The sequence below is a fragment of the Poecilia formosa genome, unplaced genomic scaffold, assembly GCF_000485575.1.
Source record: "Poecilia formosa unplaced genomic scaffold, Poecilia_formosa-5.1.2 Scaffold46, whole genome shotgun sequence".
Lineage (NCBI taxonomy): Eukaryota > Metazoa > Chordata > Actinopteri > Cyprinodontiformes > Poeciliidae > Poecilia > Poecilia formosa.
The window spans coordinates 1,929,351-1,950,836 of record NW_006799985.1 but is presented as its reverse complement, the minus strand read 5'-3'; the positions used below and the strand labels follow the sequence as shown (position 1 = coordinate 1,950,836).

The window sequence follows — 21,486 nt, the reverse complement described above, 5'->3', positions numbered from 1 at the left end:
GTGGAAACAATCATTCACTGGAAAGAAAAAAAGGATTCGCCGTTCAGCAAAACAAAAAAAACATGCAGTTTAACAAAAACATAACAACTCTACAGCATCTTTATTAAAACAAAGACTACTTTATTCCCGAGCATATGCAGCAGAAAGTCCGATCGAAAACCTGGATGGAAAAAATGGTGTCATTTATGATACTTGCTTTATTGGTGCTTTTTTAAATGAGCCCCTCTGTATGAACTGTAATTGATCAGTAAAACAGAGTGTGGTGAGGCAAAGCTTATGGCCCACGTCTTGACAAATGACTAGACATGGCCCTAAAAGCTGACCTGCACACTACTGCAGAGGAAAAAACAACAACACAACAGCGAGGACACGAGTGGAGGAAAAAAAATCCATGCAGGCGGAGCGAAGACGCATTTCGTTTGATGAGGGATATTGAACACCAGGAAGACCGGCAGGCAATTACAATGATTGGAGTTCTGTGCCTCGTGCAAAGCACAAGGCAGAGATTGTGAGGAGGAAGAAAGTCCACACCTTCTTGCTCCTGTGTCTACAGGGGCCTGACGCTTATTAGCATGCATGCTTTTACAGGCCCGGCCCAAGCAGTCAATGCACTCCACTTTATTTATTAGTAAATAGAGACAGATGGTGATGAGGGGTCGTATTGACTACCCATAGCCTTTTAAACAGTAATCAATAGCAGGGGTGGAGCACTGAGATGCGGGGGCATTAACTCAAATCAGCCACGACTGCCGGATTTTGTCACACCGAGCAGCATACTGACTCTTTTAGCTAGCGTGGCAGCACAAAAATGTAATTCACAGTTGACTTACAGGACCTGACGGGTGTCAACATATTTATAAGAGGATGCAATGCACTATTGATCCCATTGATTAGCTGAGCAGGCATGTCGCCGGGTTTTATTTTGGTGGCAGAACAGCATTAGGAGAAGCAGGGGCCTCAACTAAACTGCAGCCTGGATCAATGTGGAGATGTGTTGAGGCTGTTTGTGACAAGCTGAACCTGACGGATGGACACACCAGCACAGTTTATCTGTAAGAGGGGGAGGAGAAAAGACAGTATAACTGATTTGTTTTACTGGTGTAAAGTGTTAGAAACCTAGTTAAAATGTACTCTTAAAATAATAATTAAAATAAAAAGCCATCTGTGTAAGTCACTGAGGGATATCACAGAGGACTTGGTTTACAGAAGCAGTACAGGTTGTGTTGTATCTGAGAACAAGTCCTTTGTCTCCAAAAAAAGAAAAAACACATAGAAGGTATTTGTGAAGACGACCAGGATGGACTGGAGTGATCAGGTGTGGTTTTTAAGCACCCGCTACGTATCTGGGTGAAATCTCCAAAACTGCGACAACAAAGCAGATTTGAACTATGAATCATCTTCTCCGCCACTTCCCAAAGGTGCTCTGATAGATTGAGAGCTGGTGACTCTGAGAGACCAAAGAAATATGGCAAATTCCTTGTTATGTGTTGCAGATGATCAAAGCCTTGTGATATTTTAGCATTTATGATGCTGCAATAACGCTAAAATGAGATAACTGTTTAAAGCAGGGGTGTCAAACTCCAGTCCTCAAGGGCCGCTGTCCTGCAACTTTTAGATGTGCCTCTGCTGCACCACACCTGAAAAGAATAATTAGGTCATTAGCAAGGCTCAGGAGAACCGATCTACACAGGGAGGAGGTAATTAAGCCATTTCATTCCACTGTTTTTTACCTGTGGCACATCTAAACACTGCAGGACAGCGGCCCTTGAGGACTGGAGTTTGACACCCCTGGTTTAAAGTAAGGGGCAATATATCAGAAAACCTAAAGGTACGACTCAGGGATGATCAGAGCTGAATTAACACACCAGACACAGAAAAACAGTGCAGAAGGTTTATATTGTAGTTGGAAAAATGATTTTCAATATATACAGGATAAGCTTTCACTATTAGACAACTTGTTTAGTTTTACATTAACCACAAACATTTCCAATAAGTTGATTATCAAATTCTTTATTTAAAACAATGTCCATATGCTGATAAAGATCCTGACTATAACAAGCAGTAAAAGTCCAGTTCTGTTTCACCAGTAACCAGTCCAGGAATCAAAAGACTGAGTCAGTCTCTAGCAGGTTTAGATGTTGAGCATCCCTTTGGATGTGGTGGAGACAGACTACAATTCACCATTAACAGATAAGAAAATATACATGTGCAGGATTCCTTCACTGGTTATCATAACCCAATATAATGACAATTATTCAAATAGAGTACTCTTCATCTTCATTAATGTTCTAGAATATTTGAATGTTAATATTGCACCATCAGACAATATAAAAGGATCTCTTTCATCAAATAGTGTTGAACAAAATAGCTCCACGAGTCACCTACCAAACATAGCGGCTGCCTTAGCATAGCATGCTAATGTTAGCATTAGCATGCACCAAACAATGAAATAAACACTCACCAGTTCTTTTCTTCCTGTTTGTAAGCCCGTCAAACTCAATCTTTCCAAATATTAGATGCATCTAGAAACTGAAAGGCATATCAGTAAGAATATCATAATCAAAAAAGAAAAACAAAATATAAATTTAGCCCACCTGCAGCAGCCAGGCCTGAACTTCCCTGTCCACAACATGCGCTCCCAGACCAAACAATGGGCTCCGCCCCCACTTTTAAAAACTCAAATCCTGCTACATCTTGCAAGATTTCATACTTAGTTCACGAATGGTGGATGGCAGGATAAAAGAGACAAAGGGAGACATAACCTCAGTTATAAAAATATCTGGATTACCCCAAATAACTTGGGTTGCAATGTGCTGCATTATTCTGCTGATAGTATCCACCAGATGATGGACTGCAGTCATAAGAGGGATGAATATGATTAGCGACATTACTCACTGTACAATACTCACTAGATTCATGCTGTTTATGCCAATTTATGATCTGCCCATGTTGGTGTCTAGCAGATTTAGAAATCTGCTTCACAAATGAAGACCCATGATACAAGGCAAAACATTTTCATCATTTTTAAACCAGTTACTCACCGCTTCCTGTTCTTAGTTGTCATAAGTGGATGTTTACATAACCGGTTTGTAAAAATCATAGTTTGAGTTGTTGGTCTCTGAGAGAAATCTGCCTATTCTATTCTTACCTCTGACATAAACACTTTATTCTGGATGTTTTCTTTGATAGTGAGATGAAATTACTCATACCAAACTGTGTTGCACCAGCAGCCATACCACATTCAAAGTAACTTAAATCATTTTTTCTCATTAGATTCATGTCATCTTCAGTAAGTCATCTTCACCTAAATCCACTAAATTTCTGCTTGTCAATTGGTTGTTTTGTTGACTTTGTTGTCAAGTGGTTGAAAAAGCGTGGCTAATGTAGTGAGAAGTGAGTGAAATATATTGTACGTGTATGCCTTCACTATGACTGCTGCACTGTTGTATCATGTGGCCTGCTAAAGTGAAAACAGCAGAGTTTGGTATTTACAAGTGGTAAACATGCACAGAAATCGTTCAAAAAATAAATAAATAATTCTAGTTTAAGTTCTTCAATCATTATCCTCTTCACCATTTTTAACAGACTAGCTTCTTTCTACAAGCTTTCTGTTGACTGTGCAACAAGAAAAGTTTTTGTTTTCTTTTACATGTTTTTTAAAAATTGAAAGTTGTTTTTTTTAGTAAAATAAATATTTTTTAGTAAATATAAATGTAATAAAATACATTATTTTATTACATTTATAATGAAATAATGTATTTTATTATAAATGAACAGTTGTTGAAGAAAAGTGCTCCTCTGACTGCTATAATCCAGAAATCGTCACTATAGTTGCATGACGACAACAGTGGCCGATGTATGGATTAGGCCGTTGTATGAGCAGTTAATTTAAGTATATTATGAAGAATGGAGAACAAAGAAAGACAGATGGATAGATAGATAGATGGGGCATGTAGAGATCATTTCTCATCTCCAACACACAGCATTAGCGTGCTGGAGAGCAGCAGTCAGAGGTCGTCTCCAGCATCTATTAATAAATCTTTATCATCTTGCAGCGCTTCCTCCCTGTGCTCAACACTCACAGTCAAACTCAGAGCAACCCCGCCACCCCCCCTGTAACCCCTGCAGCCCCCGTGCACTGGGACCGGCTGAGCTGCAATGAGCCGATGCCTTAAACCACCCACTGCCGAAGCAATTAAGAGTTTAACCTGGATGCAGCCCGGGGAGTCCACAGAGAGGCTCCAGTCAAATACAGCAAGGCTCTGCAAAGAAAGAGAGGTGGGCAAGAGAGATGGGGAGGAAAGTCAGCCGAGAGATGAGCAAGAAAAATAAGTGCAGAGACGAGGATGGACAGAAAGTGACAGCAAGCAAGGAGGAAGAAGGGAGGAAGCACATCTAGACTGGAAAATAGAGGCTAGCGAAGGCAGGGAGGGAGAATCTCATCTCAGTGTACACAAACCTCTCCTCCTCTGGAAGAAGGTCACCGGCTCTCTCCGAGGACTCCCTTAAATAAAGTCCCCTATCCTGCACTTTTCTGGGCAAACAACCTCCTCTGCTCTTTATTAACTAAATATGAGGGGGACTTTGACCGGGGGACAAAAATTCAATATTTTCCCCCACCAAATATTTAAACCAAGCAAATAAACAGACAAATAAATAGATCTCCTCTGCCAGGGGAGTGGAGGGCCAGCCGGTCCCCAGGATGTAATTTGACGGCCCACTTACTTGGAGGGCCAGAGCCCGACTCTACTCAGACACTCATTCGAAGAGCTGTCAATCAAGGGGCAGTAGCGTTAGGGATATGAGTGTGTGTGCTACTGAGATGGTGCGTGTGTGCATGTGTGTGTGTGTGTTAAAGCGGTGGCTGCCAATTCATCCTCAAGGTTGGAGCAGATAAGGTGAGCATCACTCCTGACGAACACACCACACCTTTCTGCCACCCACACCCCCCATTTTCAAAGCAATCCCTCCTCCCTTCTCACATCTGTCCATTGCCTCTTGGATTCTGCATATAGAATAATCCTTAAGTATGACCTAATATTCACAACTTTGTTGTGACAGTCTCCTGGAGATATATTAAACATGATGGCAGCGTAGGAAGAGAATGATGAGGTCGATTGCTTTTGCAGTCCGGTGCAACTGAGAAAGACTTCAAATGCTGATAGAAGACGAGGAACAGTAGATATTACACAATTTTTTTCTCTCTCTCTCATTTCTGGTTATATTCTCTGTTTCTTGTTGAACAACATCTCTCTTTCATCTTCAGCTTTGTCTTCATCTTTTGAAATGAGGCAGATCAACAGATCCATCTGCGTCTTTGTACTCGTCCTTTTGTTGTTTTCTGTGGAGGATCTCAGAGAGATTTTGAAAAGGAAAAAAAAAAAAAAAAAAAAAAAACTCCCGGTAAGTAAAATGCATCACTGTGATGATTCTCGTACAATAAATGACTCTAATTGCCATCAACGTTGAAAGGAGACAATTTGATACTTTTGTCCCCAGCTGCCTTCAGGTGGAATGCTTCACCTGTAAAGTATTAGCTGTCACTTTGTTCTCCTCCTCTTTATCCTGTGCTGCTTTGGAAAAAAAAAAGTCCTGTTAGGAGAAAAATGACAGCATCTTCCCAAATCTTGTGTAAATGCTCAAAGCTTTATAAATAGTGCCAATTTATTGTGGTGTACAGTCGCACACAGTACATTGCCTTGCAGAAGAATAAATATTGCTTGGACTTTTGCACATTCTTCCTACACTTGTACAACTGATATGTGTATTATTGGGATTTTATGTAATCAGCCCATACAGACTAGAGCAAAGTTACCAAGCGGCTGGAAAATTATACAGGATTTCTCTTTTTGTTTTTTCTCTAAAAAAACAAAATCAGAAAGGCTTTTTTTTAATGAAATATTTGTATATTTTCCAATCTTCCTCTGTCTGAGACTTCAAATCAAAAGTAATTAAGATGAAGTGACAAAATGTGGAAAATTATTAATACTTTTGCAAGGACAGTATGTAAGTAAATATACCTGTTTTGATCAATGGATTCTTTGGTTTCTAATTCCACTGGTGATGTTGTTATAGCTCCTTTATCTCTGGCTGCCTTTGTTCTATCTTCCTAAAATGAATAAAAAGCTCTCTCTTTCGTCCTAAGTGTGGATTTGCATGCGTGTGTGTGTGCGTGTGTGTGTGTGTGTGTGTGTGTTAGTGGGTTGCTGCATGGGGAGAGGACTGGCGATATCAGAAAGTCCTTTCATCCATTTTAGATGAGATGCAGATGACTCAATTATGCTTGGCCCTGACATCAAGACCACTCGGCGGAGGAGCTGCTAACGTTGGAAAACGATCCATTTAATCCCACTGATATGAATGGCGGGGCAATAAGGGGTCTCGCAATGTTAAGAGAGGGAGGCAGGTGTGAGTGGGGATGCTTCATCGGCGGTTTGGAGAAACAGGGCTCAGTGGACTGGAATGGTGTAAAAGTGAGAATTCACAATCAGAAACTTTCTTTTTGTTGCTTCTGTGCTTTATAGTTGGCTAAAGTACAACTAATTTCATTCTGAAATAAAGAACAAAAGCTGAACATTAGCTGACGTGTAACATTGACTTTGGTTTGGTTCCCTAAGGCAAGCCAGGTGATTTTTGTTGTCAGATCAAATAACCCAGCGGAGCAGGCCGTTCAGCATACAAAGAATCCCAACTTTCATGCTCCTGGGATCTGTTTCTACACTAGCCACAGTGTTGCAACTGCTACAAAGATCATCTTTTCAGACAAACTCCAGTGGTAGAAAATTCAACCAGCAGAGATCAATGAGTGTGGAATGAATATGGGGATTGAATGGGAGAAATGGGTCAGCCGTTCCAGACTGGTAATGAAAGAGGGTGAGCTAAAGAGACTGAGGTCCTGCAGGACAGATGATATTGCGGCGGCTGGTTACCAGAGCCAGGGCCACAGCAAAGACCCACAAACATGCTCTACATTTGATCAGATTACTGTTTGATCTGAAAGGGCTTTCTCCCTGAAGACCTCCTCTCCACTTTGCAATAAGTGCACACACTCATCACGCCATAGCTTGTGTTCATCAGAGCTGCTTAGCTGCAAGGCTTCTGACTACATAAACATCACCAACATGACTTCGCCGTCAATTCCCTTTCACTCTAATGCTAAATGAACGGGGGGCGAGGAAGCATGTCAGTGGTGATCAGTTTTCTATTGGCCTATAGGCTGCGCTTCTTACATCCTGCAACTTCAATAATGTAAACGCAAAAATAGGTATGTTTCAACAGTGAGTATTTGAATGTTTTTAGAAAGCATTGGTTTTTAGAGCTACTGTAGCATTTCTGCAAAATAAATTCTTGAAACATAAAAAAAGACAATACTTATACTACTGATAAAAATAATAATGTTCAACAGAGAATTTCTCCAGCGTGGTGCAAAACGTTGTGTAATTTATTTTGTTTAAATGCATATTGCCAACATAAAATATTAATTATTTTCCATGTTAGTTAAGTAGAATAAGGTTAATGTTCTGGGATGGCCGGTTCGGACTGCCAGTGTTGCATGTGGATCCAAAGCAAACAATCACTTCAGGAAAATCCACTTTCAGACCATCATTCAAATACTGTTAATGTTTGCCAGATCACACCATCCATTTTAGATGAGATGCAGATGATTCAATTATGTTTGGCCCTAACAAAGCAAATAGTTTTTCATTTTACTGTTATTGCATGGCATCAAACGAACGCATGGTCAACTTCAGTGTTTTGCACACTACCAAAAAAAATCTAACATCTGGTTATCAGGTGGACTGGAAAAGTCCTTATATTGTATATAGTACCATATGCATTCTTACTGAATACTTCTTATTTCAAGGTTCTTTTGACAATAATATATTTTTTTTAAAAGTGCCAAGGTCTACGGCAAGAGTCGAGTCAAAAATAATAGTCCAAATTCCTTTCAGAAATGGGTTCCTGTGTGATAAATAAAATTCCATGATCAATTAATTAATCCAACTTTATTTGTAGAGCACTTTTTGTTCAGTAAGGTGTAACAAAGTGCTTTGCAGAATTCGGTAACACAAAGACAGACATTCAGCCACTTGACACGCAACAGAACGATCAAATCAAGTAGATAAAACAACTACCTTACAGGCAAAGCAATAAAAAAAAATAACTGAACGCATGGATAACTTTGGAACAAAAGGCACATAATTATGGTTTATAAAAATTGTTTTTCTTGAGTTTTTAGTAGTTTAAATTTTATGGAGGTTAATAAATAGAAATCTAGCAAAGAAACAAAATAGACTTTTATGTATCTTGCATAAACAACCCAAACGCTTTACGAGTCGATCTAAATTGCACATGAATAGGAAAAGATTGCACCAGCCCCAGAAAGTGATTCAGATCTTTAACCTTTAGCTGGATTTACAGCAGTTATTTTATGTGCCTCACAGTCTTCATGCTGATGTGAAACTTCTCCGCTCTGCCTCTTTTATGACCTTCAGTGTAATTAACAGTTGCAAAACATTAGGGCTTGTGTTGCTTCACATGTACTCAATCAAGTCAATGTTTTGTTGGTGCTGAGTGGTGTGTGTCTGCGTTGGTGACAAATGAGAGCAGGCCGTCCCACTGCTGACAGCCGCCCCAGAGCTGCGATGCTATCTTCAGCTCTTCTCCCTGCTTCTACAATTACTGCTGCTTCTGTGGCCCCGGGGCCTCTGACACCAGCCAGGACTCCTTGGACACACAATGATCGCACACACAAATACATTACACATGCGGATCAGTTTACAAAAACTCAGGCATGCAAATTCTTTTAACAAGTGTCTTCATTTTGGCATATACAAAATACATTTTAGAGTGTGTAGCTCGTGCAATGATTGCTGCACAGAGCCAAGAAACAAACGCGTGGCCAGGGCTGCCTGATACATTATAGATCTGGAATAGTTCCTCGTTTAACCTTGACGGATTTTTATTAATCAAAATGTTATAATAAATCTAAGTTTTGCAGGTGGCGTCTAAATATTTATCACAGGTAAGTTAAAACACATTTCTTGATTTTATTTATCTAAACTGCATTCAGCCTTACCGCCACAGCCACACACTGGAACATTTGACTGGGATTTGACCCTAAACCGATACCTTTTCCTCACCACACACCTGGTTATTTTATCTCTCTCTGCCCCTATTATCGGCCTAATTGAGTATGGCTCGGCTGGCTGGATGGCGGCTGACCCCGGTCAGAACAATGCATACCTGTGGCTCTCACCAGCGCCGTGTAATTGTCTCTTCAAGTGGGGCCCCTTTTTTTAGTTGCCCCCTAAGGGGGGAGAATGCTCCACACTCATCCATCACTCAGTCACTCAGCCACTACAGGAAGTAGTTAACACAAGCAACCTCTGGGACAGCAGCTGGTAAAGGGCGGAGCGGAGAGGTCTCGAAGTGCAATTGAGAATATTAGCCGTCATTTCTTTTACTGGGAGAGACGTCGTTCAATCCATCTGTCCACGAGTCAGTCGGAGGAAAGTTTTGGCTGACACAGCAGCTTTTCTCGGAGATAAAAGAATCAGCAGATTATCTGATAAAAATAAAGGAAAGGAAAAAAGCTCTAGTGCTCACTCAGGGGTATCAGGAGGTTTCTCCAAAAGCAAAATATAGTACGGCAAAATGTTAAGGGATGCAATATTAAAGATACTGGCACTGTTTTAAGTTGTAGCCCATTAAATCAGCAGAACATATTCTCCAGTCATTGACTTGAAAAAGGCTTCAGATCCCTTTAACTTTTACAGATTTGTTCCTGTTACGATAGACGAACACAAAGTACAGAGACTGTAACCTTTACTTTAACCAGGTATGTCTCAATGAGATTAAAAATCTATTTTTCATGAGAGAGCTGCACAAAAATGTTTGCAGCACACTGACGAATCAAAACAATATGAACTCCATAAAAATACAGTATTGTATTCACATTTACTTGAGTACATTTTTGAGACATGTTCTTCCAAGATTAGTTTTTACTTATTTTGATTCAGCACATCTCTACAATTTCTACTTTTCCTAATCAACTCTAGTTCCTTGCTACAAAAAAACAAAACAAAACCAGATACAGAGGGGCACTTACAATTTATCCTAACGTAAGACTTCTTTGTTGCACACAAGCTACATTGTTCTAATGTTAGCTTTTATCGGCCAAGCCTGCACACATTTGTTAACTACTATACGTATTATTTTCAAAACATTTAGGTTAGGAAATATGATTGGAAACATGATTTTTTATGTCTGCACCTATTTTGTAATGAACAGTTTGTACCTGTGTGCTGTACTGGATAGGAATACAACTTTCAAAAAATGAGGACTCAGGCGATTGGATAAAACACATTTCTTTTTTATTTACTGCCATTCCTACTGCTTCAGACATACAAGCTGAGGCGCTGGGAGCACAGAGTGATTCAAACAAGTCAACACCGCTGCTGATCTACAAACCAATCTCCCAACAATAACAAACAACAAAAAGCGCTGAAAGAGAAGAAGTAAGAAGAACAGTGTTTGGCAACCATTAACATCTTGGAAAAAACCTTAGAAGTAAAAAAAGGGAGCGCATTTTGCATTTTAAATAGCAAACAGCATCTCTACTTCATCATGAATTAGATAGAGAGAGAAATAAAACGAGCTGAGCTGCTAAATCACTTTGAGGTCGGCCCTCTTCCTCAACCTGTTTTTGCAGCTTTTCTGAAAGTGGATTTTGTCAGAAGCTCCGGATCTTCCCCTCGCTCTCTCGGATGGCCCGCAGCATTACAGGGGAACGTGGTGCTCTACACACTTTAAGAGTAATTAAAAGCGACTGAACAGCTGTAATTATGAGAAACGGCGGTTGTGTTCCGGGTCATTCTATCAGAGCTGCCTTTCATCAGAGCAGAGGAAGAAGGGGCTCTTCTGCAGCTCCCCGTTTCTTCGTCTTCAAGAACAAACAACTAGCAGGCATCCTGCAGGGCTCACACACACTATCACATTCACACATTTATGTAGGCATGTGGGGGGGAGAGCGTGCACAAAAAAAAAAAACAAAAAAACACACACACAAGTCAACAACCGATCACATGTATAGTCGCATTGGTAAATGTACACACGCGCACGCACGCATACACACACACAAAGTACATTCGCAAAGCAAAATGGCACAAGCACGCCACTGCACCACAAACACGACACGTTCTTCATGTTTTCCACCGGATGACATTCAGAACTTTCTTATCGTAGTCTCTCTTTGGTCTCTTCAGGCTCATTCCACTTCTGAACACAATAAAACGGGGTTACGCTATACACAAGTGAAGAATGCAATACCATGTGACCAAAGTGAGTTTTCTTACCAATCTATACTGTATCATATAACACTGTGAGACAAGCAGAAAGCATATATGGATGTACTGTACTGTGACTACCGAGGAGTCGATCCACTGAAGCATGTTTGGATTACGTGAGATTAAGCAACAGAGTACACAGAAATAATAAATAGTTACACAATGTACGCTAACAGTGAAATGTAGGTTCCACGTATGTTTTGTTAGACCGTTGTGATACTAGTAGCTCAATGCTAAGCTCTGCGTTGTTAGCATGTTACTGAAGCACTACTCTGGATATAAAGGTGGTGGTCTGGTTTTTGCTCCCAGACAAATCCAAGTTGGAGCGACCGGAATGCCAGTATCGGCAGGGAAAGCGGTGGGTGAAAGAGAAGGGGAGGGTCTAGACGCCCCAATCACAAGGAATCCAACCATGATGGAATCACAATAAATGTAGCATCAGTGGTCAGTCTCCTCAAACTGAAGTGGGGACCATTCAGAGAAGCTGGTGGGTTGATTTCTTTCATCCTTAATTCCTTTATCTGTCCTTCACATCCTAATGGAACAGAAACAAAACAATAAATATGAAAACATGAAAAATACTCTTATTTTTCCTGGTATTTATTCATGTCAAAGGCTAAGGCTGAACATGGAATCACTGAAATTATTAAGCTCTCAATTATAGTTTAAAACAACAGTGGATGCACATTTTTTGCAAAACCGTTGAATGAGCTCAATTTTGTGTGATCAAAGAAGAGTTTGTAAATATTGCGTCACTAGGTTGTGCAAAGTTGATACGGAGCCATACCAAGAAAAAACGTAATTGAGTGAAACGTAATTCTAAAAATGTTTGTCTTATATTTGGGGTCAGGTACAAATACAAATATGCTGCACTTTTTCTGTTTTCATTTGAAAAAAACAGTTTTCAGAGCCATGTATCATTTGCCTCTATAATGTAATGTATTTTTTTATTTTTTTTTTAGTTTTGTGGTTGTAATGTAATTTGAAAACAAAGAGAAATAGACAAACATGAAATAGACATCAGGACAGTAGAGGACTTTTGAACTGGCTCCATTTACACAAAATGAACTCAACTTTTGAATCTTAAACATATTTTTGTTCACAATTTGAAGCAGTTATGTCTGCTGGATCAAGCTGTATGTGAAGTGACCAGGTCAAGTTAAACTTTTAGGGCTGTAGGAATCTCTGCAGCGTTGCTAAGACTAGTGCTTGATTTTTGTTTATTTAAATTGTCCTTTTGGGTCTTCATAATGACCATAAATGGCCATTTGTGTTGCTTGTGCCTTGAGCAAGCCTTTCAGCTGTTCCCACATCGTGTGCTCCACATGTACGTTTCAGTCTCCATGTCATGATTGACGGTTCACAAACTGCTCTAAAAATAATCACATCAGTTGCATGTCTGTGTGCACGTATTTATGTAAAACACTGAATAATAATAGCTGGTCCATTAACTTATAGAAAAGTGTTAAATAAACAGGCCAAGCACTTGAGTGAATGGATGCTGAATTGGTGTATTATTATAATCATACAGCAGCAGCCACATGTAATGCAAACCTAGTTTTGCTGTGTGAAAAGCCATGAAATAACTGTGTCTTTTATTGCTGTTGCATATTAGCCAAATGAAAAAAAAAAAAAAGAAAAATACAACCTTTAACTTAAGTTATTAATTTGGGACAAATACCATGTTAAAAAGTAATTGATTGGTACAATTACTGACACCCAGAATTATCCCTTAAAATGAATGTAACTGTATAATTATTTTAATTTGTATTTAACTTTAAGTTAAGATTTTCTAGAAACATTTACATCATAATTTATGGCTCTATGTTTCCCTTTAGGTATGTATATTTATGACACAGATATCAGGTTCTTTCAGGTTCATCTAGACTGTAGAAGAACCAATACTTAAAATACCAACATTTGAAGGGAGTAATGGAGGTTAAAAACATCCTCAAAATCTCAATGGGATACTCACCAACACTACTTTTCTTCTCTAGTTGTGGTCAGTTGGCAGAAAGACTAAGCACAAAAATCTGTTAGTGTTGGAGGAGGTGAAGACTGGAGGCTCCAGGTGTGTGAGAAGAACTGACTCGACCCGACTCCAGCTACAAATAAATGTTTTAGATTTTGTTCTACGTGGATCCCTTACCACTAAAAAAAGGGTTTTAAGATGAGATTGTTTTCCCAACTGAATAAATTGCACTCAAATGTTGGATTTCTTAATTTCTGTGTGAGATTAATGCTACTGCAATAAAAGATGACTCGGGCAATTTTGCCCATCATTAAAAAAAATTACTTATTCAGTGAGTGTGTACATTTATTTTGGGCCCACCTCCACAGCAGGGACTCCACTCTGCTGATGATATCAGCCAGATCAAAGGGCAGAGGCATGCCGGGGTCATCCACACCCCAGAAGGGTCGGTCCACTGGGGCCTCCTCGGGGGGTAACGTCTGCGCCAGACTCGAGTGGCACCTGAGGCGAGAGGACACAGGAAACACACAAAGCCATTAACTCCTCCCTCCCATCAGAACTAATTGGAAGAAACACACATCAGGGCAACAGACTTGGAAGACTTTCTGCTGCTGCATTCAACAACAGTGAATTTGTTAAGAGTTGGAGATAAATGGAGGATGTTCTATCTCACTCGCAGCTTAGGAGTTTGTCTTTGTCTCTCTTGTATAAAAGAGACTGTAAGCATTTTAATTTCCTGCACTTGTCTTGAATGCTTGAACTGTTTTTGGCAACACTGACACACTTTCAAGCCAGAAAGGTCCCAGAACCAAACATAGCTGAGACAAATAGGAAAAGTGATGTCAGAACATATTTTCTCAAGCGATGAATGCCTGTGACAGCATAAAAGTGATGATAAGACATGATATCATGCATCGTGATTAATGCCCTGTTCATTTCACACTCACCAAGAGCCCCACACAGCAGGATGCTTTCATAAGAACATCACTCTCTGTTGCTGCAGTGAGAAACCCAGCCTCTTTGTGTAACAGCATGATTGTTGTGTGATTAATAATTGGAGGTCATCTGTAATTTCCACAGTATGTTGAACCCCCGCAGACCTCGGCCACATCTTTTGTCAGACCTGTGTAAATATTTACTGCTGTGACTCTGTTGTGCTCTCTGCTGTCACTGTAAATCTGCCCTCCCTCTTCCTCCTGACAGACGAGAGTGACCCCTGACCTGGAGGTGCAACAGGGAGAGGCTGGATATGGCATTTTGTATGTTCCCTGTGTGTAGTGTGTGCTTCCCGAGCCACAAGGCCAGCTAAATTCCCCACTCAGTCATTATGCCACCGTCTGTCATATCTCTTTACCCAATCCACAGACGCCCAACCACCAACACCACCGTGTGGCCACTGACTGAGCGGAGGGCATAAAGGAGACCAAGAGAAAGATATGGGGGTCGGTTATGGATGGGATGAGGGGATGTTAAAGTTGTTAGGGGACAGCCGGGGGCTGCCACAATTTGTTGTAATATATTTTCTCTAGAGCCACTTAATGTTCAACTGGCTCTCAGCCTAAGTGCTGCATTTTTGGTGTGGTTAGCCCTTTAAACGGCTGCTGCATTACGGTGGTGAGGAGCAGCATTAACATCCACTGTCCAATATATCTTTTGGCGTTCTGGATCAGGGCCTGATAATAGCATCTGTTAACATGCACTAAGTACCATTATGTAGCACATCACTTCATAAATAATACGATTAAGCGACCTTGGGGCTTTGCGACGAGCCATGTGTTTAAATGTTCTCATCATTTATTTAGGGTGCGAATTAAAGGAAGCACCACTTCAGAGAGGGAAGATGAAGACATGGATGGCATACTGATCTCTGCAGTGTGTGAGTGCAAACTGACCGAGACAGCAAACACATATACACACCGTGTGATTCTGCTGACATCGGCTTATGGACACCACAGGCCAGAGGAAGCCATGCTTTTGATTTGGTCTGATTAAGTATTCATGCAGCAGAGCTTTGAAAGAACAGCCTTTTTCTGCTGCCCTGAGTCATAATGAAAGGCTACATAGCGTGAAACCCCGACTGGCCACCTTCAACAGAGCTGCTGCATTTATTTGACAAGGGATCTTGCAACATTTGTACGCAAACAGAAGGCTCCTGGTTTACCAGAGATATAAAAGATATAGAGGCTGGAGGACTATCAAAGATAATATAGTGAAGGTAATTCAGCACACACTTTTACACAATCTACCACTGTTTCCCGAGTACCGTCCCCTGACTGCTAAAATGGAACCAAACAAAAAGTCAATACCGGGCGAGGTGCCTTAAGCTCTCCAGGGCTCTCACAAGATATTCTGTGTAAGCCACAGTGGCGTACAAACAAGGCCCTCCGAAAGACTTTCCCCTGGCAGAGCAGTCCACCTTAAAGTTAAGGTCAAAGACAAAGAGGCGTGCATGTGTGTGTTCAGTGGTGTTGGAAAGGAAGGGCTTTAAAGGAGGGAGAGAATGTGTTTGCGAGTCCAGGCTGTTCCAATGGATTAACCCCAGACAGATATGGGCCTAACTATCCCATCTGGCGCTCGGTCAAGAGAGATTGGCAATACAATCACTCATTTCAATTTGCCCTGAAACCTTATAGCCTGGCAGGCCCCTGCTCAAATGGTATGCTAATGCGAAAGGTATCTAGGACTCCATCGCCTCTATTCCACAGAGGCCTGTACCTCCGTGCAGCACAGTGCACTTGAACTGCGGCTGGGGCAGTAGCTCCACGGCCCTCACTGTAATAAGGGCCCGAGCCCCTTTGCGCTCAAACTAACCACTTTAGCTAAAGTGAGTGTTAATTATGGACAGGCAAAGCAGTCAATAAAAGGTTAATGTAAAAGTCAAAGGATAAATTCCTTTAAGCATTGCATCATTCCACCATCTCTGCGACCAACACACTGCTCACAGGTCTCCTAATCAATACGTTTTACTGTAATGCGCTCCCTATCGATTTCCTCCCCCTGCACTCCATGGTCCGAGCTCCATCACTTGGTTGAATAAAGGAAGGAGAGGAGAAAAGGGGGGAGAGAAAAGTGAGTAAATAAAATGATTAACCTCAGTTTCACTTTGTTGTTTCGCTCTCTGAGTCCATCTGAAAGGCTTGTCAGAAGAGTGAAGGGTGGTCCAATATCATCACTGCCATCAGATCACCCACCGTCCTGACCAGCCCAATCATCAGCATCATCAGTACTTTCAATCTCTGGTTGGTGTGTAATTGTGTAGGACTACACTCAAGCAGGGTCATACATTAAAAGGTTCTACGCTCTTAACAGGGTAGAAATCCGCCTAATAGACAACATCAGTGCTTCCGACTCCAGCAATTACACTGATAAATGCACAATTGTGTCAGGCAAAGTGAAAAACAACCAAGAGAATGTAGATAGGAGACAACGCTTATTGCATTATTGCTACAGAAGGTTTTTTGTAATCACAAGGGACTGTAGTGCGTGGGCTTCCTGACTCAGGACATCATCATACAAAATGCCAAAATGAAGTGTTGCTTTTTACAAAAGTCAAAGAAAGAAAAAGGTAAGAGGAGGGGAAAAAGTTAGAGCAGCACTTGTTGTCCCAGGAGGAGGAGGAAATGCACCTGGCTGCAGTGTGGGGTATACTAAACAACCAGGCAATACATGGTCCTGCTTTATGTGATAAATTACACATAAAGCATTTAAACATAATTTAGAAACATTTTTCAGTATCTTTGTTTTGGCCTCAGTTAATTCCTCTCTCACTTTGCTATTTAAGTTCCGACACTGTTTGATTTACAAATTAAGCGTCGCACTCCCTTATTTGTTTCAGTGCTGGTAACAAATAAACATTGCTATTGTCTGCAAGAAAGAAAGCTGACTGATTGGAAAGTCACTGGGTGGAAACTGCAGGAGTGTGGTTGATGAGGTCATTTTTTTCATTTGAAACTACAGCTGGAATGCATTTGAATTTAATTAAACTTCTACTGAACTCAGTAGCCATTCACTCTACATGTTCAATTAAATTTTCCACAAGTGTTTATCTGTTAAAAAAAAAAAAAAGTAACAATAATGGAAAAAAAAAGCTTAGGCTTACACCAACTTTGACAATTTATCAACTTAAATTTAAGTAAAATCAAATTCTTCTTTTTAAACATACATCACTGAAAAAAAAAATATAAGTGAATGAGTTTATGATTCTTGACACATTCGCCCAAGTTGTCTAACTCTCTATTCCTGACTATAAATTAATGTTATGGAGCCCTGAGTCTTATCCATTGAACACAGCAGCCCCTACATGACTCTGCAATGATTCAGTGCATACGGAAAATGATGGTAAAATGTGTTGAAAACTTTAACTTTTTTTATATAAATATAAAAAATATATATATATTAGCTTTTGTAACAACAACAAATAAGTATTACTTTTTGTGGTTTGAATAAAAACTATTGTTACACACCTTGTCTAAGAGTTTTGTGTGGTTAACAAGAAACATTTTCAGGATTATGTTACTGTGAGAATCTCACACCTACCTTTGTTTAACTTCAACGAAAGTATGTTTTATGAAGATCAGAACAGATAAAGAAAAAAGAAATATTAGACTTTAAATGTGTAACTATAGCTACCCCAGTGGTGTATTTTGTACACAGTACATTAAAGGACACCAGCAGAGAGCAATATCAACACAGAACAATGAACCATTTCAAAAGTATGTGTCCTTCCCTGCCTATGAACTTAACCACCCCAAAAGATAAAACTTGTACAAAAGTATACTGAACATCAATCAATCAGCCTTGCCACTTTTTCATCTGTATTACATGCCTGTGCTGATCAAGGGAAGTGAAATACCTTAGATCACCTGCTTCCTCATGCTCTGCCTGTTTCATCTGACTCGCAAGAAATTTTGCGCAGGTGTGAACTTTTATGGTTTTGGCAGCCTGAGTGCCTGAGAGCTGAGAATGCAATCAAACAAGTCATGAAAAAACAGGCATGTGTCTCATAAATCAGCGTGTCCCTGAAGCTAGGGCATGCAATCACACTCCAAGGGAAAATGAGAATGAAAGAAGTATATTATCTATGTACTTTTAGTATGCATGCAACGTTGTGTACAAAATTAGTGATTTAGCACATCTGCCTCTTATTTTAGACAGTTACAGTTTTAATGGGTGAAAGACAGACAGGTTGATTGCTTCTAATCCAGGTACTAATCTTGGTATTGTGCAGAGAGCAGAACCCATGTACTTTTAAGGTTTGAATTTCAGCCTATGCCACCCGAACTCAAAAAGTCACTTTGAACCCCGGTTTTTGTCATTATTGGAGACATTAGATTGACACACAAACCTTTAAATTTAAATTTGATAATTTATTACCATAATTATAGCTTCAAATGTGAAGTAGTGGAGAATATGAACCAGCCAGCAGAAACTGAAGCGTGAGCAGGGCCAGCTTTTAACAGTTTCCTTAAGATCAAGCAAATGCTATTGTGTCTGCAGACGGCTGCTGACTGTACATTTTGTGTGTGAGGTGGGCAAGTACCAGGGAGGGAGGGGGGCATGATCAAATGCGTGACATATGTTCCTTTCTTTTTGAGTCCCTCTAAGGAGCCTTGGCTAATAAAACCAACATCTGATGCACTCTTTTTTTCCCCTTTAATTAATGGTTGCGGTAACCGCAAAAAGGGGCATTAGTAAGAGGGCTTGTTTAAAACCCCCACCACTCCACCCACGTGCCACTTACGACTGCACTGCTGCTGGGAACAATGATTCTGTCGGAGTGTATGGGTACCTGTGGGTGGGGTAGCCTCTTTCTCAGTCTCTGTGAGGTCTCCCCGTTGCCAGCTGCAGTCTATATTGCTCATTAAACCACATGAAACAAATAAGATTCGTTATTGGCATCTTAAGCTAGCTTCAAACCCAGGACTGCGGGTAACAAGGGAGTCTACGGCAAAATCATAGAAGTTTTGTTATACCTTCACAGTCCTCGTCTGTTTTACACCGAGTATGTTTGATGTGGCCTGGCTCTCTGCCCTGTCTGGAGCTGGATGAACCAGATGTAATAGAAAAAAAAACACACACACACACAAAAGCCAGGTAGACACTAAAGTCAGCCTTCATAATTGAAGCCAATAAAACACTTGCAGCCTGGAAGTGCAAAGGAGGGGAGCTCCTAAACTGCTGCTACTGCTCTCAAAAACCAGGTGGACGTCTATTAGGTGCTTAACAGCGTAACAAATTACCAAACACCCTGGCCTGCTCTTTCTCCTCCTGAGGGTACTGGATGGAATGTGGCCTAATGTCAACACAGGCGCAAAATTTATGAGAGGACAACTATTGTTCAAATGCAATCAGGTTCTAATAAAAAAAGAAGGCAGAAAAAGGACAAATAGATAGGGTCCACCTGGCAGTTTACTTTTTCAGCAAGGGGAGGAGAGACAGATCAACCCCTAAGGCTGAAAGAGAGACAGTTTGAGTGTGTGTGCTCAAGGTTGACTCGGTAAGAATGAGAATGATTGTGACTTTTGGCCTTCCAGCCACCTGTATCTGGCTGAAGAGTTATTCAAGTAGGACACACAGCTTAAAGAAGGAAAAAGAAATCAAAGACAATTTAAAACAAAGTTTAACGTAGTATACCTGTACAGCAATGGGGCGCCTGGCTCTACTCAGTATGCGAACGTGACAAAATACCACAATGAGACATTTGTATGTAAACAGACAAAACTAATTAAACTCTGTTCCGACCAGACACTGAGGTTTTTCCGAATGACGTTCATTTATAAAACCCCTGGGGAGAAAGTGGAGCAATAGGAAGACTTGATGGTAAGGGTAAAAAGGGTTACAATCCTGAGAGTGATTAAGCTTTTCCCAGCTTAGAATTACACAGGCTGCAAATCTTACGTTGGCGAAGAGGCTTCATCAAGAGCATGGTGAATGTGGCAATGGGAGCACTAACTCTTATTTTTTATGCTGATTGATTGCCTTTGCTGTGAAAAGTTATTGTGGGAGTGATATTGTAAAATAATAATTGTTTTTATATTTTATCCTTCCCCTTCCCTTGTTGTTCAGATCCTCTAGGCCTTGTGGGCATCATCTGAACAGTGCAATAACGCTGGTGATGGATGTGGTGTGCTGCTATAGCAACCCAGCCCATCTACTGGACAATACCTGACCGCAGTCACATGATAAGGTCAATCTAACAACGGCACAATTCCCACCTGTCTTCAAGCGACAATAGAGGGGTCGAGCTAACTCAACTAATTATAGTGTATTGTATCTTAAATGGACAAGATACAAGTCATCCTTGTAGCTGCGGGGGATGTGGTGTTAAGTTCTTAAGCCTTTATGTAAAGCAAACTGTGAGACAGAAGCTTTAAACTGTTGCAAAACAGGTATCAGGTTTCAGAAATGTGTGTATTAAACTGCTTTACAAGAAGGACAGAGTGACATACAGCAAAGGTTCTGTTTTTCTTTAAACAAAGCATGGGAACAAACAGCACAGTGTTCAATAGCAGGAAACAACTTTGAATCAACACGACATTTTATTTGAACAGCATACAAGTAGTCACTTCATTGCTGACACTCCTTGAGATCATATCAAAGGCTTCGTCAATATACAACGTTAAATCCTTCTTGATGAGGCAGTCGTAAATTATGGAGCTCATTTGTTGGATGGGTGTAGGCGGAAGTCTGACATGGCCATCCAAAAATCTCTTGGTAATAAAGCAAAAAAGAACATAGCCATTTAAAAGTTATTGTTAAATGATCAGGTAAATATTGCCATCCGAGCAGGCACAACTTTAATTATTTTAGGTGCAGCATCGGTGATTCATTTAAAGCTCTTTGAGTCTTCGTCTTTTCAACAAACAAAGGAGTGGTGCTGTTCGAGAAAATGTTTGCATGCTTGCATCTGCAAGAAGTCAATAATAAAACTACCTTTACTTTTTCTGTTTAATCTGCAAGACAAAATCCTACTGATGCTTTACTTCCTCAGAAAAGCAACAATAGACAAAGTCCCAAATTCACTCAAGCATAGCACAGAATGTGTGTGCATTCATGCATGAATTGTGCGTTCGTGCCAGACTAGGGCTTTCTGCCAGGTGTTTGAACTTCTGCATCACCAGGTACTCCTGCTGCGAGAACACAAGTTTTTTTCACCCTATTAAGTAA

General features: G+C 40.5%; 1 protein-coding gene and 1 long non-coding RNA gene across 2 annotated transcripts in view; both read right to left on the bottom strand.

The window, feature by feature from the left end:
- Nucleotides 1-68: 68 nt before the first annotated feature.
- Nucleotides 69-3,116, bottom strand: LOC103138090 (uncharacterized). The gene is made up of 3 exons (XR_476213.2): nucleotides 2,595-3,116; nucleotides 2,462-2,529; nucleotides 69-1,050 (listed from the first exon to the last, which is right to left on the bottom strand). It is a non-coding gene; the product is annotated as an uncharacterized LOC103138090 (long non-coding RNA).
- Nucleotides 3,117-10,354: 7,238 nt separating this feature from the next.
- fto (FTO alpha-ketoglutarate dependent dioxygenase) overlaps nucleotides 10,355-21,486 on the bottom strand; it is a 138,940-nt gene continuing 127,808 nt past the window's right edge. The window contains exons 9-10 of the mRNA XM_007552190.2: nucleotides 13,681-13,821; nucleotides 10,355-11,883 (exon numbers count right to left, since the gene is read on the bottom strand). Of these exons, the coding sequence (XP_007552252.1) occupies nucleotides 11,877-11,883; nucleotides 13,681-13,821 (148 nt within the window). The 3' untranslated portion in view covers nucleotides 10,355-11,876. The remainder of the gene's footprint in view (nucleotides 11,884-13,680; nucleotides 13,822-21,486) is intronic.